Source organism: Protopterus annectens, chromosome 3.part1 (genome assembly GCF_019279795.1).
Source record: "Protopterus annectens isolate FY-2018-M chromosome 3.part1, PAN1.0, whole genome shotgun sequence".
Lineage (NCBI taxonomy): Eukaryota > Metazoa > Chordata > Ceratodontiformes > Protopteridae > Protopterus > Protopterus annectens.
Window position 1 is genome coordinate 662,400,652 of NC_056732.1, and position 19,315 is coordinate 662,419,966.

General features: G+C 41.7%; 1 protein-coding gene across 1 annotated transcript in view; it reads right to left on the minus strand.

Annotated features, from left to right (window-relative positions):
• Positions 1-19,315, minus strand: part of CYRIB (CYFIP related Rac1 interactor B) — a gene marked incomplete in the record, with an annotated part of 1,384,994 nt that overhangs the window by 54,496 nt on the left and 1,311,183 nt on the right. The window contains 1 exon segment of the mRNA XM_044066242.1: positions 10,951-11,021. Within this exon segment, the coding sequence (XP_043922177.1) occupies positions 10,951-11,021 (71 nt within the window).

Genomic DNA, 19,315 nt, shown 5'->3' on the forward strand with positions numbered 1-19,315 from the left:
AAAGATAAACAGATAAAAGGGTAGAAACAATAAAGAAAAAATAACAGTAAAAAGAAAAAAAAAGTCACTTCTCAATACAAGCTCAAGAGACTAAACCACATTTTTTGCTGGAAGTGACAAACGAGATCCAAGTTAATTGGGGTTGGTGCATTCTGGGTAAGAGTTCTAAGTTGCCATGAGCTTTTGCAATGGCTGAGTTTTACATGAACCCATCAACTGAGGACAGAATGAAAATGGACATCAGATTGTTTATCGAGGACAGACCCATACCTAGGATTTTTGGAACAAATAACTGACAAATCTGACAATTCTTAGTCGTGTTAAGCCCCAAGACAAAAGACAAATAATGCTATTCTGAAGAGAAAGAGACAAAGGAAAACCAAATGTTCATCTCCTTTGCACTGACAGAGGAGGACGCGAGATCGCGTTAGTATGACCATTAACATCTTTAAATTTCCTTTGGTTGATTTTGCTGTGTTGGAAGGTTTGTCAGTTTGGAATTGCCCAAGAAAGGTACTATGGGGACATGCAATGCTTTAGCCAATAACTAAAAGCCTAGAGGGGACAGGTGCACACCATCCTTGGTATAGGATATTTTCAACAGATCACATTGCTCCCATGCTAAGTAACCACAAGTGGAAAGGATGGTAAGACTAAAAACCATGCAAAATTACTAGAAATCCAAAAAAGCCAACAAGACAAAGTGTGTAGTTGAAAGTTTAGCACTTTCATTCTTTATTAAATAGTACAAGAACTTCTTCAGAACAAAGTAATTATAAAGTCAACTTGCATATATACACACAAATGTGTGGCGTAACTTGAATCCGAATCCATCATCCACTAAAGAACTCAAAGTGCTGACTCACTTAAAAATCATCCTCATTACAAGTATTGTAAAAAAAACCAAAACAAATGGATAACCTTTCATAAAAAAATAAATACAACTGATTACAATTTTAAACTTTTTAATAAACATTTGATTTTTGTTGCACCTTATAGCTCAGGTGGCTTGTCTTCTGTCAATGCTATTTGTTATCTTACTTCCTTGTACTCAAGTGCATTATTAAAATTGTCAACACTGATCTACAGCATCTAAAACAAAAATATACTTTCTTAAAATCTAAGCAAATTGATACATGCTTTGCTAAAGCATTAATATGATCCTTGTTTTACATAGCAGAAATATGTTCATAAATTCTTTGATGGGACATTCTAGTGGTTTTACCCACAGAGGAGCCCTCGCAACATGTTGCTAAATAAACTACTCCATACAGATCTACACTTACTTCAACTTATAGAATCAATTACCTTAAGCGTTTCAAACAAAAAGCATTTCATGTATTAACCTACAATATTTACAATTAAAACACAGGTAAGTACCCATGGGGCCAAATCTGTATCGAACCTCCCATGCTGACAAATTCTGTATCCCCTTGGAATGACACCAGAAACTAAGCCAATACGGAAGTCAATCCTCTTGTTTACACTGTGGTATCACCCTTGAAGAAGGTAGAATGCAGCTCAATGCTACACATATACCAGCCTGGGGGATACAGTGCAAGAGCTCCATAATGTTTCATGCAGGATTATCACTGCTATGAATCTGCACAGTATCTGAGCTATCGCTTATTAGTATGACTAATTATAAGCACATGCAGTCTTGCTTTTATTCTGTTACCTAGTTTTACCATTATACCTTCTCAAATGCAACATTTATGCATTTATTTAAAGTTAGTTTGCCAGAATGGTGGGCTGGTATAGGGCCCATTTCAGCCATTACCGGGGACATAAGACAACAAAATAAATTAAAAATTTGTGTATGTAGGGAAGAAAGATGCTTACAATTACAGTTATACGCAGTAAAGAATAGTTGTGCAAAATCTTACCATAACCGTAGATGTCCTTCTCTTCTATGTTACAGTACTCTAGGCGTGGGATTTCCTGCCCTCAGGCGACTTGCACATCAGCTTCCATACAAAAGCTTCAGCTTGGCTACTGTAGTGTGTGTGTGGGATGTCACAGTAGGGCCATAAAGCAAGGGGCCTTAAATGTGACGTCTGTATGCACAACCCTCAGAACTTGAAGGCCAGCAGGCAGAGAATAAGACCCAGGAGGTGTGCCAGTTGTTTATAGGTAACAGTAAACTTCTATACTTTGGCTTCTATACAAAAGCTTCAGACTGGTGGCTGTAGTGTGCATGGGATGTCACAAGTACGGCCATAAACCAAGGGGCCTTAAATGCCACATCTGCATGCACAGTCCTCAGAACTTGAAGGCCAGCAGGCAGAGAATAAGGCCCAGCAGGAAGTTTGCCAGTTGTTTACAGGCGTGTAACTTGGAGACCTACTGAAATGTAGGTAGTACAGCAAGGCATAAGACTAGGGGGGACTGGTGGGCGGGAAGAAATACTGGAAAATGGAAGAGGATGACATCTATGGTTATGGTAAGATTTTACACAACTATTCCATGTCCTTCTATTCCTATGTTGCAGTATTCTAGGTGTGGGAGTGTACTACAGCTTAAGAGGAGGAGAGGGTGGTGGCAGATGCAGTGGGTTCTACAAGACCCTGCAGGAATGCTATGGCAAATCCTGTTCTAGCTCTGGAAACTTGATCCAATTTGTAATGTTTGGTGAAGGTGTGGATAGTGGCTCAGGTGGCTGCTTCCAAAATGAATGCTGTATCTAGGCCTTTCATGAAGGCCCTTGAGGTGGCCACAGCTCTAGTGGAATGGGCCTTGATTCCCACTGGGGGTTCCTTTCCAAGGTGACAGTAGCAGAAGCAAATAGCTTTCCTGATCCAGCATGCAATGGGGTTTGCTTGGGGAGACTGCCTTGCCCAGGGCTCTGGGGGTGGTAGAAGACAGAGCTGGTTAGTTTTTCTGATGTCCTTGGCCTTGCTCAGGTAGAATCAAAGTTGTCTATGTACATCCAGGGAGTGCAGTATCCTCTCCTCTTTGTTAGTGGGTGAGGGAAAAAAGGTGGGCAGATGAATGGATTGGTTAAGAGAAAGATCATTGACCACTTTAGGCATAAAGAAGGGGTTGGTTTGCAAGGACACCCTGTCTTTGTGGAAGACTGTGTAGGGGGGACACGCCATTAGAGCTTGCAGTTCTGACACTCTTCTGGCTGAAGTGATAGCCACCAGGACAGTCTTCCATGTACAGAAGGGCCGGCAGGTTCAAAGGGATGTTGGGTTCATTTCTCTATGATGTAGTTAAGGTCCCAAGGTGAAGGGATAGGTTTCCTAGGTGGTCTCATGTGCAAGACCCCTTTAAGGAAGGGCTTTACATCAAGCCTGGCCAGCAAGGGGGGGTTCCAGGGGCAGGCAGGCTGATATGGCAGAGAGATGAACTTTTACAGAGGAATAAGAATGGTCATTTTTTATCAATTGGCACATGTAGTTTAGAACCAGGGGAACCTTGGCGGAGCTGGGGTACCTTCCCTTTTGCAGGCACCATTTTGCAAATCTTTCCCAAAGAGCCAGGTAAGGTTTTCTGGTGGTAGGTTTCCTTACCTCCCTTAGGACCGACAGCACGTCCTCCGAGTAGGTGTCTGAAAGGAATCAAAAGTTCATCACCCACAGAGTCAGAGACATCTGTACCTGTGGGTGTAGGAGAGTTCCTTTGTCTTGTGACATAAGTCCACCTTGTAGGGTAACGAAGTGATTGTCCTTGGCTAGTTTGTGAAGTAGGTGGAACCAGTGTTGCCTTGGCCAGTAGGGAGTCACTAACAAGATTTTTGGTTTGTCCTTCTGGATTTTCAGGACGTCTTTCTGAATCAGTGGGAATTGGGGGAAGGCATAAAGGAACTTCCCCTCCCAAGAGATGCTGAAAGCGTCCACTCTCCATGCTAGAGGGGAGTGGGTTTTTGAGCAGAAGCTCTGCAGTTGCCTGTTCTGGGGGGAGGTAAACAGGTCTATTTGTGGAGCACCCCACTGGTGGACTATGTCTAAGAAGACCTCCCTGTTCAGCATCCATTCGTGTTGAGGCGAGGAGGTCCTGCTCAAGAAGTCTGCTTGGTGGTTGTCCTGTGAGGGGATGCAGACTGCCTGTAAGACTAAGTTGAGCCAGGAGGCCAAGTCCCATATCAGCAGGGATAGACTGCACACCGGATGGGCCTTTGTTCCTCCCTGCTTGTTGAGGTACCACATCACTGTGGTGCTGTCGGTCACAATCTGGAGCACCCCTGGAACCAGAAGGGGGGGACGAAGGTCTGTAGAGCTAAGAAAACTGCTGTAATTTCCCTGATATTGATGTGTTTGGCCTGATGAGAATGATGCCACTTCTCCTGAATCTTGGAAGAGGCATGAGTTGCTCCCCAACCTGAATCTGAGGCATCTGTATGCATAACTTGGGTTGGGGTGGGGGGCTGTAGTGGGAGCCCTGGGCTCTATTTCACTTGCTGGATCCACCAGTTGATTTCTGTTTTCAGACAGGGAAGGAGGGGGATGGCCTTTCAGACAGGGAAGGAGGGGGATGGCCTGCTCTAGGGGATTTAAGGTGCTGGGACCAGGTGTTCTTCAGGAACCACTGCACCTTGCGCATGTGCATTCTTGCCAGAGGTAGCATGGGGATGGTTGCTGCCATCAAACCCAGGAAGCGAAGAAAATGCCTTGCTGTCACCTTTCAGGATAGCACAGCTTCCTGGAAGTGGAAAGTTAAAGATAGAACTTTGTCTTGAGGTAGAAAGGCCTTCATTGTGTCTGTTTTGATTCTGCAGCAGAGGAAAATCTTGCCTTGGCTTGGGATCACAAAGGATTTGGGGTGGTTGATGATAAATCCTAGGTTCAGCAGAAGGGACATGGTGAAATGTAAATGCTTTAGAAGAGCATCCCTGGACTCTGCCAGAATCAGGATGTCATCCAGATAAGGGTAAATTTGTATCCCTTGAGTTCTGCAGAACACAATGGCTGGGGCCAGGCACTTTGTAAAGACCCTGGAGGCCATGGATAAACCAAAGGGCAAGGCAGTAAATTGGAAATGAGCGGAAAGGCCAGAGAAATGCAGGAACTGTCTGTAGGAACTCCTGATGGGCATGTGCAGATGAGGCTTCCTTTAGGTCTAGGGTGACCATGAAGGCCTTGGCAGGAATGACAGGCAGCAAGTTGGGGAGAGAGCATTTTGAAGGATGGTACCTGAAGATGTAGGTTTAGAAAGGACAGATCTAAGATGGGTCTCCAGGGGCCATCTTTTTTGGGGACCAGGAAGAGATGGGAGTAAAACCCTTTTCCTTCTTGTTCTGGAGGAACGGGCTCTATGGTGCCTAGCTGTAGAAGATCTGCCAGAACTTTTGGCATGAGATGGGCCTGGTTTTTGGGGAGGGGAGGGAAGGGATGCCTCTTCTGGGTGGCTTCTTTTTCCAGGATAGGAAGTACCCTTTTTGGATAATGTTTAAGACCCACTGGTCTGAAGTGATGGACTGCCAAAGGGGGAGACAGTGGGAAAGGTGGGCTGAGGGTGGGGTGGGCAAGGCAGTTACGCATTACTTGGGCCTCCTCTGTCCTGAAAGGGCTGTCTGGGTTGCTGTGATGGAGCAGAGGATCTGGAGTTAGTAGGTCTTCTGGCCCCTCTCCTGGACCTGGAAGAGGAGGGCTGTGAAGTACATCTTACAAATGTGGCTTTAGCAGGGTAATTTCTGTAATACTTGGGTATGGGGGACACCAGCAGGTGCTTAATGTCCTGGAGCTCTTTGCTTTTTTTTTGCAGATTTTTTTTAAAAAGGTCAGTGGATTGCTTTCCGAACAGCACATTGTGGTCCAGAGGGGCATCCAGGATTTTAACCTTGAAGCCCTCGGGGAGGCTCTGGAGTCTTAGCCATGCATACTTCCTGAAGGCTGAAGCAGATGCTTCTGTAGCATCGTAGCTGCAACTTAAGGAGTGCCTAGCTACCTGTTGGGCCAAGGAAAGCTTGGATGAGATGTCCATCTTGCTGGGGCTGTCAGGCAAGGAAGCCAGCATGGATGAGGCTCGAGAGACCAAGTGTAATGCATACTTGGTCATGTGGGTCTAATAATTTATGGCTTTGAAATCCAAAGTAGAAGAAGTGTACACCTTCTTCCCCATCCTATCCATGTACTTACTGTCTTTGTCAGTAGGTAGTAGGGAGGCAGAAGGCAGCAGTCTAGATTGCTTTTCTGCTGTAGTGGCTGGGTCCACCAAAGGTAGCTTAACTAAGAATTTGTGGTTCTCTGGTACTTTATAAAAGTGGTCAGGACACTTAGGGGCTGGAGGCTGGGAGTCAGGGGCCTTAGAGGCCGCACTGAAGGCATCCAAATAAGCAGGCAGAACAGGGGGAACTGCTGAAGGGGAGGGTGATTCCACTTGCAGCAGTTCAAAGCACTTTTTCTTGGTGTCAGTCATTTGGGAAATGTCCCATTTAAAGTAATCCTTCATCTTTGTGATGGTCCCACCAAAAGTAATGTCCTCAGGGGGAGAGTCCCCCTCTACAGATTCCTCATCGAGAGAGTAATATTCCTGGGGAGAGGCAATCTTGGAAACATAAGAAATGGACTCCCCTGATGAAGAGAAAGAAGAGTCATGTTCTTCCCTGACCTGAGAGGTTATGGATGGGATGGAAGAAGCAAAGACAGTCCTTGGACTCAGAAGAGGCAGGGTGGAAGTGGCTGAGGCTGAAGGGCCATGAAGGCCTGCATGAGAGAGGAAGTGAAGGCCTGCCAATCTGGTATGACTTCTGAAGAGGAGGAGGTATGTTTAGTTTTCTGCTTCTTTTTGGCTGGAGAGGAAGTAGAGAGTGGCCTGGCATTGGGTCTGGAGATTAGCACATCCGGAGTCTGGATCTCTGCCAGAGGTAGCACCAAAATTGGTTCCCCCTTGACCTCAATGGGTGTCAGTGTCTGAGTGAGCTCAAAGGACATGCCAGTCAGCTGTGAAACGGCTTCCTTGAGGGACGTTGCGGTTGACGGATCCTCCGAGCATGCCTCAACCCCTAGATTGGCAACCGTTTGAGGCATTGGCTCTCGAGGTAGAGATTTAATGTGGCTAGATGGCTGTGCAAGGTCTTAGGCACAAATTATTGATAAATAGCGCAGGAGGAGTGATCGTGTTCCTGGGCTAAGCAAAAAAAACACACCTGTCATGGGTGTCCTTGTGGGGTATCTGGTGCCTGCATTGGCACATTTACTTTTTTTCCTGACATCAGCTAAAGGCTACAACAACCAAGCTTTAGCTATAACAATCATCAGAAATAAGAAAGTTTGAAACTCAACGGGTTACTTACCTTTTAAGATGCGATGTCTGTGAAGAAGCGATCGTACGATGCAAATGTCTGCGGCTGAAAAGTTCTGAGGATTGTGCATGCAGACGTTACATTTAAGGCCCCTTGGTTTATGGCCCTACATGTGACATCCCACGCACCCTACAGCAGCCAAACTGAAGCTTTTGTATAGAAGCCAAAGTACGAGTCACGTGAGGGCAGGAAATCCCACACCTAGAATACTGCAATATAGGAATAGAAGGACATTATTAAATACATGACTGAAACGTATTAATAGGGAATGCACACATACTAAAGAAGCTGCACTTAAATTTCACTCTGTAGAGGCCTGTGACTTTTAAAGCTGATCATTAATTTACAAACTGACATGCTGCAATTAAATGTTAGCAAACAGTCTTAAAACACATGCATGTATATTCATTTATCATGTGCACTTTCAGGTTTTATTTGAATTGTGAAATAACCTGCAGCAGAGTAATTTAGGATTGATAACTACTCCATGCAGCCGATACTAGTTTTAAGGAAGATCTTTCACAAATATCCATGGAATGTTTAGGTGACTCCAAATAATAGGAAAAATTTCTTCAAACTTATTTGAAAAGAAAAATGCTTATTTATTTCTGGTTAGTATGTATATATCAACAGTGTCTGACCTAATTTGACTGCCCAGTTTGCTGACATGTACATAATTCTTTCTTTAGTGGAAAAGACAGATCCAAAAATGTTAGAAGCATCTCCTGACAAGATACTGCACTCAGCACCTGCATCTCATTTAAATTTCATATTCTGACTATTCACTTTCAGCAACATGCAGGAATGTAGCACAGTGAACTTCCTCAGACCTTTTAGCTAATCCACTTGTAGACAAATATGTCAGATTTCTAGATCCAAAACTTCTAATTTTATGCATAACTTCCTTAAAACACAAGTACTTCCAATGGCTGCAGTTGAGCCAAATTTCCACTAAGAATTACACACTGTAGTTTCAGTATAGAAACTCTTCGAAGTAAATATACTTCACTTCTGCAGGCATATTTCCTCAATTCTATCAAATATTCTTTGCTCTCAGAAGGCTTAATAAATAGCATGCAGAAACAGTAGTTATGGTCTCCCCTCCATGTCTGTAATTTCTAGTTCTCTGGAAAATCTGTGCACCTCACAATATCCTAATTATTGAATTCAATGTCATTTAATGGCATATGCCCCATATCTATCCAGCAGTGGTAGATTAGGAAAAACGAGGGTGGCCAAAGATGACAGGATACAGTGAATGCCATGGCAGGATGGAACAAAAATCAGGCAACTTTGGGATGGAAGTGAGGGAGGAAGCCATATTCTGGTCAGATACAGTGAGTTAGTGTAGGCAAATGACATTAACGGTGAAGGTGCAGTAGATGACAAAATTAGAGAGGGTACAAGGAGATTTGCCTGAAGTCTATGCTAGTAGACAAACAGTAACATAAGGTTAAGATGCACCGATATGGATAAGGAGCTTAGTAGGTTAGGATGCACCTATATGGATAAGGAGCTTAGTAGGCAACTACTAGCCAGAAGAAAAGGTAGGCCATTCGGGGAGGGGGTTATCTATGGGGCAGTGCAAATAAGATGGAAGGGGAGAAGCTGTAGAATTAAACTGGAGTGCTGTACACTGTCCTGGGGTACTCCAAGAATCTAGTCAAGCATGTAAGTAGAGGTACAGAGGACTGCTATACAAAACTGCAAGCAACAGTACTGCTTTATATCAGGGGTGTTTTGGATCATCTATCTTATTAATGGGGAAACTATGAATGGATCAAAGTAGTCATGTATTAACTGTTAGTTATGGGTGCACCAGATGGATTATACAAGTGTAACATTTCCCTCCTTAATGACAAAAAAACAGTATTTAGAAGAAAAAAAAAATTGCAGTGATGGACCTAGTACTTGTGCTTTTTGAGAAACATTTTGTAGTTCTTCCACTGAAGCCAGTGGTTTATCCATTATTTCCAGGGATCTAAAACATGTCATCTTCCATCTTAAACAAAACTAGACATTTATACATATTCCATGAGAACACTTTAATGTGTCCTGAATGGTTGACATGTAAAGCTAAGAAAGGTATATAGAGCTACACCTGCATCATCCACATGATCTACATCATATCCCAGGTGCACCTTACCATAAAAGGCACTTACTTTAGACACTCAAGGTAAGCTTAAGTGCTCAACATCAATCTTATAAATGACTGCATACATATAAGGAGGATGTCACTTTTGTCCAATTCATTTAACAATAAAGAATTCGGCCAGCACTCCGATTCCAAATTAAAGATAGGAAGAAAACTCTGTCCATTCTTTGTGTGCCGACAGCTTGAGAAGCCACTGCCTCTAAGAGTGGAAGTAGAAGTGTCCTGACATTCTGCAGACAGACATGGCTGGCATGGATTTAGATGGGTCACACTTTTGAGGTTCTTTTAAAGCATTGATCATTCACCATCAGAGTATGCCTCAAAAACGAAAATGCTTGGAAGTAGATATTGAGTAGTATACCTTACTCTTCTTACTAATGACATTTGAGTTTACAGTACTAAAGGTATAAACTCGATAGTGGGACACAAATGCCCCAAACAGGCCATAGTAGAAGATATGGAACAGAAAATGCAATGCTTGAAAATGAAAACCAAGGCATATGTTCAGAAAGAAAAGGCTGAATGGTACCTGACAAAACACCAATGAAACAATAGCAGGTGGCTGGATAATCCAAAAGTGATGTATGTGTGTGCGTGTGCACGCATACAGACTGCAATTTAACCACTGATACATTGGCAGGTGTTAACTGACCTTGGCTTGCAAAGTTCCACTGAAGCACGAATGAACTCAACTGGCTTAATTCCTTAGCTGGGAAGCATAGCACCTTGCCACTGACAGCAGGAACTATTGCTACCATATTAGGAAAAAAACAGAGGAACAGAGTTTGTTACCCTTGTCTTTCCTATATAATAAAACATTTTGACCTTCAACATGGCCACCCTTTTCTGAAAAAAAAAAGGCTGTGTGTAGTGGCAGTTTGTTAATGGGATACCTGCCTAAACAAAATGGCTAAACAACAGTACTCTAAGTCCTCCAACAGGCAGAAATGCTTACTGTACAAGTCTTTCTTGGTGATTTGCCTTCTGTTATCATACAAACTCATTCTTTAATACAATACAAAATGGAAAAAATCTACTTTGGCAAACATTTTAGGGCTATTAAATTTGAAAAGATGAGATTAAAAACTCCTCTAATTCAGATGAAAAGACTGGGCATGGGTATATGTGTGACGTGTTGGGGGGGGGGGGAGAAAACCAACTGCCTTAATAGGAAGTTGCACCCTGGAGTAGTCTGTGTCAAACCCCTACAGGAAAGCTTCTAGAAAAGAATATCTAATAAGCAAAATTTTGTTGCATATCCTATTTATCTACTGCAGATGTAACTTCAAACTAACACCTGTTTTCTCCACTACACACTAATACAGTACTTCTCTGAATGATTGCTGATCAAAATTCTGTAATACAGAGGTTTCACTCACCTTCATTTAGCCTGTGTGTGGAACAGCAGTAACTGATAGATTTTTTTAAGAAACAGTAAAACATGTACTGAAGTGGAATTGCTTATTAAATAAAAGCAATGAAAACGAGATTTTCTAATGAAAAGAGGCACTGACAATTTAATAGTTATTTTGTGGAAGCATATACATACCTGAGTGCATTCAGAAGGCCTTCTACACTGTTAGGAGGTTGGTCTTTTAAAACTTTGATGCAGCCTTTCATCTAAAATGAGAAAGTGAGACTATTAATGGTAACAGTCATCATGTGAGTTTTACCAACATTGTTAAACACCACTATTAGCCCACTCTGAAAAAAAGTATTACTATATCACGAAAGGGTTCTCATCCAGGAAAAAAGAAGTCATTGTTCCCCTTTATTCGGCTCTCATTAGATCCATTCGAGTACAATGCCCCTTTTGGAATGTACCTCACAAGACATCTGCAACAGCTGGAAAGGCCATAGAAGTACCTCACAAAGAGGATTACAGGCCTCAAACAGATGCCCTACGCTGAGAGTCTCAAAAAACTCCAGCCTAATCTGAGGTGAACACTGCCTAACATACAAAGCTATGCCAAACCCAGAGCTGTTAGACATACTACACCTAAAGAAATCCCAGTCCCTCCAGGAAACATGGTCTAGGGACATAAACCTTGTCACCACAATAAACAGAACATACTGGAGGGATAGATTCCTGCCCCAGAGACTTCCCATACTCTGGAACAAGCTACCTATCAATGTCAGGCAGAGTTCCTCAATGGCACTCAAGAGAAATCTTGACGAGTGGATGGGAAATGGGAAATTCACCTTGGGATCACTTGTGTGGCTCTGCTCTACCAGGTCACAGGAAAATAACTTTCTTGGGTGGTGAAAGCCAGGGAACAGTGTTGGCTAGGCTTGCATAGATCCTTGGGCCGATAGCCTAGTACCTACCTATGAACCTATAAATAAAGCTTACCACAGAAAAAATGGGAACATAATTAGGTATTTCCAAGGACCTGGATGACATGCACTAAAACACATACTACAAAGTTATGAACAACCTGTATGCTAGTACTTTATTCAAAGCTTTAGGTTTAAAGCAACATGTGCTCAAAGTGCATTACAGGGAAACAAGTTAAGAAGCAGAAGCTCATATGAGATGGAGGTGGTAATGTGTCCTGCAATACAATACAATACCATCAAAAGCAAAGGGAATGCAACATTCTCAGACTTTGAATACAATGGCCATTTACAGAATTAATGGTCACTCGGGTCTATAGTTATTCAACATTCTAAAAATGCAAGGTAGACAATAAACCTTCTCCAAAGTGAAATGCAACTATGCCAAAAGTGAAAACCATGCAAATAAGAATACACGTACCAGAGGAGGAGGAGCTCCTCCTATCATTTTACAACTCGTTCAACAGCAAGAGGAAGAGAAAATGATTGTAATCACATTACTTCTCTCACACCAATAATACGACTTCCATGTTTTTTTCTATTTGCACATACAGTGGGAGTTCTAAAAAGCAAGCCTCCCTTTCGCACCTAAACCTCCTACAACAGCTTGCGACTTTAAAAAGTAGTATTTCCCTCCAGCTAAGTATCATGACCAGGCTTATTTAACTATATGAAAAATATATACTTCTCAAAGGAAAAGTATTTTTTGCAACTTTTAAGTTAGTATGTGCAGATTCATCCAGGACCCAGTGTTCTCACTTCTCACTCCAAGCTGCATGCTCTTGCAGCACAGCTAGTATGCTATGCACTTGTTTTTCTTCTTCCATCATCATCATACAAATTAATGATATTGTACGTTTTATAACTGATCCCTGCTTCACTCCTGCATTGGCAGTCATCCTTCCAGACATTCTTTCTGAGCTACACAGGTGTCTGATGCAACTGAAAAGCTAACCAATTGGACAGAGGTGTATCTGTGCAGAACTGGATCAAACTGGCTGGACTAAATTGTCATCACTGTGGTCCTAGCTACCAGCAGTTGTTCGATACACAGCTTCATCAAAAGTAGAATGGGAGTACAAGACGTTTAGTATGAGTGAATAGAAAAAAAAAATTCCACTGTTGGATATTTTTTCACTACTTAGTTAACCAACTCATATGAAGCCTTTTCTGCAATGACCTGGACCAAAATAATGGTGATTCTTTTACTAATTACATACACTTCCGAACTAGACCCAATTTTATACAGCACCATTGATTTTGACTCATTTTTGTATTAATAAATACGGATTACAGTCAGTCAGTATTGCCAAAGTTCAGAGTTTCATCATTTTTATTGTGTGGAATTTTGTAACATAACAGTGTAAACAACTACATGAAATGCACTAATTTCTGTGCTGCACTCAGACTGTCTCTGAATTTTTCAGATTGATGCTCAGCATTTAACAAAGTACTATGCAAAAGGTAGCCAGGACACCGTAGTATTACTATGCACTGTTTTACAGATAAAGGGCTTTCATTTGTTTTGGCACATGGGACATTTACTGTTGTTACAATGTAGATGTGATGTTCATATGTGCTGATATCTGAATATTTATGTGGCATCATAGTTGTAAATAATTTTTTTTTGCATATCATGACAATGTATTACAGTAACACTAATATAGTACCTAATATGCAATGCAGCAACACTATAAACACCAACTAGAGTAGTTTCATCTAATAAACTATTCAATATAAAAGCAGATTTGGTCTGCTAACAAGTTAAATATATACTGAAATAACCAAAGCTGACATACATTTTAACTGTTACTCCCTGGACTTGTTACGAAAAGGTAGTTAAACAGTGATTTGTTCTAATTCAAAGTTATTAAGATGTACAACAGAAATACTCATTTTAGTAGCCTGCCCCACAGGGAGTTCATGGTATCAAATGAAAACTTGTGTAATGCTGGGAAACCTCTCATTACTACCTGGTGTCTACCACCACTGTTTTTGTAGATACTTGTACTTATTTAGCGATAAATACAATTATGCAACATTTCCATACTTACGTAAACATCTAAAGCAGTTCTCACATACAACATTTGCGGAAAAGTATTTCACAGGACAGCTCAGCTTACAAGTGAAGAACGTCAACTCACCCAAATATAGCAATCAGCAAGTGAGAAAAGTATGATGTATTTTTGGACCACATTATGAGTATGTGCCATATTAACTTTTATATCAATAATTCAGTCCAGATAACAGTATATTTGGTACTTAAAGGCATCAAATGAAAGCTTACATAATGCTTCAAAAGTTGTCATGGATACCTGATGCCTACCTGCTACCAGTCTGCATATGTTTATATACATTCTCCCACTGTTTCACCTCTAGCATTCAAATTACTCCACTTCACCATTAATCACTTCCAAAATATATATACAATGACTCACCCAATCTTTGCTTCAATTTTAAATTACTAAATCCTCACACCAAATGCACCAAAACAAAATTAACTTGTGAAGTTAAACCAAAGCAAGCTTACCAGCTTTATCTTTCTTTCTCTTACCACTCTATGGGATAATCACCCCAACAGGATCCTCTCCTCCCATCCTGACTTCCCAACAGTACCCAAAACTCATTCCAAGCTCAACACCCCAGCCTACTCAGCCCTACCATCTCCTTCCAAACATGGACCACACCATCACCAAAACCATCAAAACCCAACCTGCCTACATCAAAGTCACCTGAACAACTTACATTTATTTCCTTAAATACTCGTAGCATCTACAATAAAATTTCTGAACTCCATGCCTGGATCTCACACAATATACTAGATATTCTCGCCATAACTGAAACATGGCTAAAACCACATATACTAGACTCTGAAATTTCACACCCTGATTATATCATCATCAGGGCTGACGGAACTCAAAAAGTTAGTGGAGTAGGAAACCTATTTCCAAATTCCATAATACAAACTCCATCTCCCATCTTAAACTAAATAACCATAAACATATTACAGTGCTCTATATTCCCCCAAGCAATAATGCTACAATCCTGGAAAACTTCCTAAACTGGATCTCACATACAATATCTAATGAAATGATAATCCTAGGTGATGTTAATTTTGACTGGCAGATTATCTCTACAAAATACCCATCAACTAGCCTCAAACTATTTGGCTTGACTCAATTAATTTCCTCCTCCACATGTTATAACTATCCCAAAAACTGTTTATCAGTTTCTCAACTGGATACTGGTTCCTGATTACACTAAGTCTCCAGCGGCATGCTCCGATTCCTTCATGGAGTGCTTTATAAAGCAAAAGGCAGAACCCAAGACATTCCTATTGGTTAATTCATAAGCATTCATTTAAACCAGGAGGGAAAAGTTCCCCAAGTTTAATAATCCATTTTTTCTTAATGTTCAAAACACTGCCAAATAACTTTATCCCTACAGTTCATGTGTTCCCCTATTCTGAGTTCCAAAGGTCTTGATGTTTGGCCCACATAAAACACAGAGCATGTACAAGTCGCCAGATAAATTACCCAACTTATACTGCAATTGGCCAAAAAAGAAATATTGTATACTGTGGATGTATTCCTATTACTGAATTATGTTGTCTTATTTACCTGATAGCAGTATGAACAATGACCACAAGGGACACATCCCATCAATATATCTCATGTTAATGTTCTTTTGTATGGAACATTCCCCCTACAGTCCAATCTCTTATAGCGTCTAAAAAGGGAGCGCAAGGTGTGGCCCCTGCGGAAAGAAAAAGCACATATGTCCTCCAAATGGTCAGACAATTTGTTTTCCGTCAAAAGAATATTCCAATGTCTGTGAAATCTCCTTGTGTTCTGACTGTGCTTCTCAAAGATTTTGGAAATATAGAGTATATTTTAGTGCATTTATTAAAACTGCATTTGCCTTAATATTGCCACAACTCAAGTGCTCTAGGTTGCACTGCATCTGAATTGTTTTAGTGTGGTTTAGCTGCTTTTCTGTATATGTAGACTAGCTACTTATTCTACTGTATTACTGCCTCAAATAGTTTTCAGTTGTGCACTTGGCTTGCTTCGTTTTAAAAGTTTTAAATTGCTAATTTTGTAGAGTTTTAATTGCATTTACTGTTTCGGGCTACACACTCAAGTGTGTTAGCCTTTTCTGTGTTTATTTACTGTATTATTGCATTGTTTTGCCTGTCTTAACAAAAAAAAAAAAAATACTATCTTGTTTGCTTGTTTCCCACCTTTCCTAGCTATAGTCCAGATCCCAGGCTTTGCTGGTTTCAGGACTATTTTCTGTGTTCAGAGCTATCCAGACCTTGCTGTGGTAGAGGGAAGTCCTAATGCTTACCAGTGGGAGTGGTGATCATTGTACTGCCTAACACTACAGGAGTGGTTTCCAGCTCTGAAATTGTAATTTTATTGGCCATTTTGGGCCGATTTCTATCCCCTTTCAACTTTCTGGCTTAAAAACGCTTGTTTGTACATTTTTCACATCGTGCAGCACCATGGAGCTACAGTTAAACTATTCCAGGTGCCAGAAAGTCTGCTCTTCAAATTTCCCTTAGAACTAGCTGGTTTCTCAGTAGTAGCACTAAAATCTCAACCCCTGTGACTAGCACTTGCTCTACAACCTGCTGGAAAGCACTAGGAAGCCTTAGACTGATACAAGCTCTCAACTCTCCTTGTTAATAAGGAGAAATTAATCACAAGCACTAAACAGCCTATAATTGCAAAGTACCTTGCAAAGTTAAAGGAAAACAGCTCTTTTACTTTACAAAAATAAGCACCTAAACAGGCATGTCCAAGGGTCAGCTCCCGGTGATTTCTCCTGTCCACCTGGTGAATCTGGGCATACTGGGGCAATGCAGCAACTGCCTCATGTACACAGACAACCCTCTCCTCCTACCACCCAACACTACAACCTGTGAGAGATGCACTTACATAGCCAAACTTGCACACAATCCCTTTTAGTATGCACACGGCACCACAAGGCTATTACTGTCTGACTAACTTACCTTATGTAACTGTGATTGTAATGTTAATGAAAATGCACACAGCACCCTGCTTGTTCACACTTTACTATTGGAAAGGAACTGTTGTTAATTTAAATGGCCTGCTAGAACTAATGTATATAAAGGAAGTGAAAATGGTTGCACATACTTATGAAACATGTCTTTCTGAAGAAGTCTTGATAATAAATAAGATGAAAGCGCTAAAGTTCTACAAGAGTCGTTGGTGTGATTTACTATTTTTTTGAATGCTTTTATTGTCATGAAGTTCAGTTCTTAGTTAAAATTTCTTCTCTTCGTTCAATTTTTTTTGAGTGCGAGCACTTGCTCTAGAACCTGCTGGAAAGCACTAGGAAGCCTTAGACTGATACAAGCTCTCAACTCTCCTTGTTAAGGAGAAATTAATCATAGGCACTAAACAGCCTATAATTGCAAAGTACCTTGCAAAGTTAAAGGAAAACAGCTCTTTTACTTTACAAAAAAAAAGCACCTAAACAGGCATGTCCAAGGGTCAGCTCCTGGTGATTTCTCCTGTCCACCTGGTGAATCTGGGCATACTGGGGCAATGCAGCAACTGTCTCATGTACACAGACAACCCTCTCCTCCTACCACCCAACACTACAACCTGTGAGAGATGCACTTACATAGCCAAACTGGAAGCAAATCTCTCTCCAGCCAAGATTGTGCTAGACAGTCAAGAGGAGAAGGTTAACACCTGCACTACACCTCAAGCAACACACAGCCCTTTAAAACCCACACCAACACCACCTCCACATAGCAACACTAAACCCACATATGCAGAGGCCCTTAACATTAACCTGCCCAAGCAACGAGGACCTCCAAAGCTGAAATGCAAACAAACACCAGTCGCAATCAAAGTGACACACAGCTCATAACACCAATGTGCCACCCAATAGCAGCCCCTAAGGTAAGACAATGTACCCAACACTTTAGTCATAGGTGATTCTATAGTCAAGCACACTGATGTCCCACTCATCAGGCTGAAAATTACAGTCAGATGCCTATTGGGTGCCAGGATCCACCACATAACGCATGCACTCAAGTCACTCCACAAGTACAAATACGACTGTCATTGTCCATGTTGGAATGAATGATTTGAGACGTACCTCCCTGGACTACATGAAGAGAGACATGGAAGAGCTCTCGGATCATGTGGCCCAGGCAGGTATGACCCTAGCCCTGAGTAGCATCCTGCCTTCGCCCAGAATGATACCACAGTACAAGGACAAAATGACTGACTTCAACAATTGGCTAAGCTTCCGGTGTCATTCAAAGGGGAAACAGTATCTGTCTGCCTAGAACGACATGATCGAGAAACCATGATGCTTTGCCAGAGATGATCTGCACCTGTCACCCCTGGGATTCAGGTTACTGGCTAAAGTTCTTGCCACCCCTATAGTGCCTTTTTTAGGCAAGGTTCAAAGGACAAAACCACCACCGTAACAGATACAAGCACGCAAAATCTGAAGGTAATGCTACTCAATGCTAGAAGTCTAAACCTCAAAATGCACTCTCTCGAGGCACTCCTAAAAATGGAGAATATAGCTGCTATCTGTGCAGTAACTGAGACCTGGTTCAAGGCTCCAGAGAGCACCCTTGCAATACCAGCCTAAAGCTCTTACCACACTTTTCGGTCACCAAACCAAGACCGAAACACTAAAGGTGGAGGAGTGTCCATATTCACCAAGGTTATTCACACCTCCAGGCTAGTTGCCCAACACAATGCATCTGAAACTCTCCAGGTGCAACTAACGCCAGGTAAGACTGCACTCCAAACTGTAGCTTGCTACAGATCCCTCACCATGCCCCAAGATTTTCACTACACCTTTCTAAACATATTGGAAAATATCAAGATACAACCAAACACCCTAATACTGGGTGATTTCAACTACCCTGCCATTAACTGGAACAACTGCTCGGGTACCAACATCTTTACCCAGCGGTTCTTGGAATTCATAAATTCCAACACCCGGGATCAACTAATCCATTGTCCCCACCAGGGGCTCCAATATCCTAGACCTGGTCATTACCAACATGGGAGACAGATGCTCCACACCAGTGGTCCCTCCTCATTGGTCAGGTCTGACCATAAGCAAATCACCCTGGACATCCACATGCCACCCCCACCTCTCAATAAGGAAACCTCCATAAAAGAAATTCTCCAAAGCTAACTTCATGCTACTCAAGTCAGAAGTGACAAACTTCATGACACCCATGCAGATGGGAGCTAAAAGTTCGACTGCTGAATCCTACACTAAGGCACTGTACGAGCACATCCACTCGTGCATGAATCGTGCCATCCCAAACAGAATCAAGACGCTCTCCTCCAAAAAAAGGAAGACAATCTGGTGGCCTCCTGCCATACACAAACTATACAACTGAAGGAAGAAACTGTTGCAGAAAAGAAGAAAATCCCAGGATGCAAAAAACTCCCTTACCAGCCTCAGTAAGAAGCTGAGATCCCTCATAAAATCCTCCAAAGCTAGTTATGAAAATAAAATTGCCAAAGATTCCAAAGATAACCACAAGGCATTCTATAGTTACG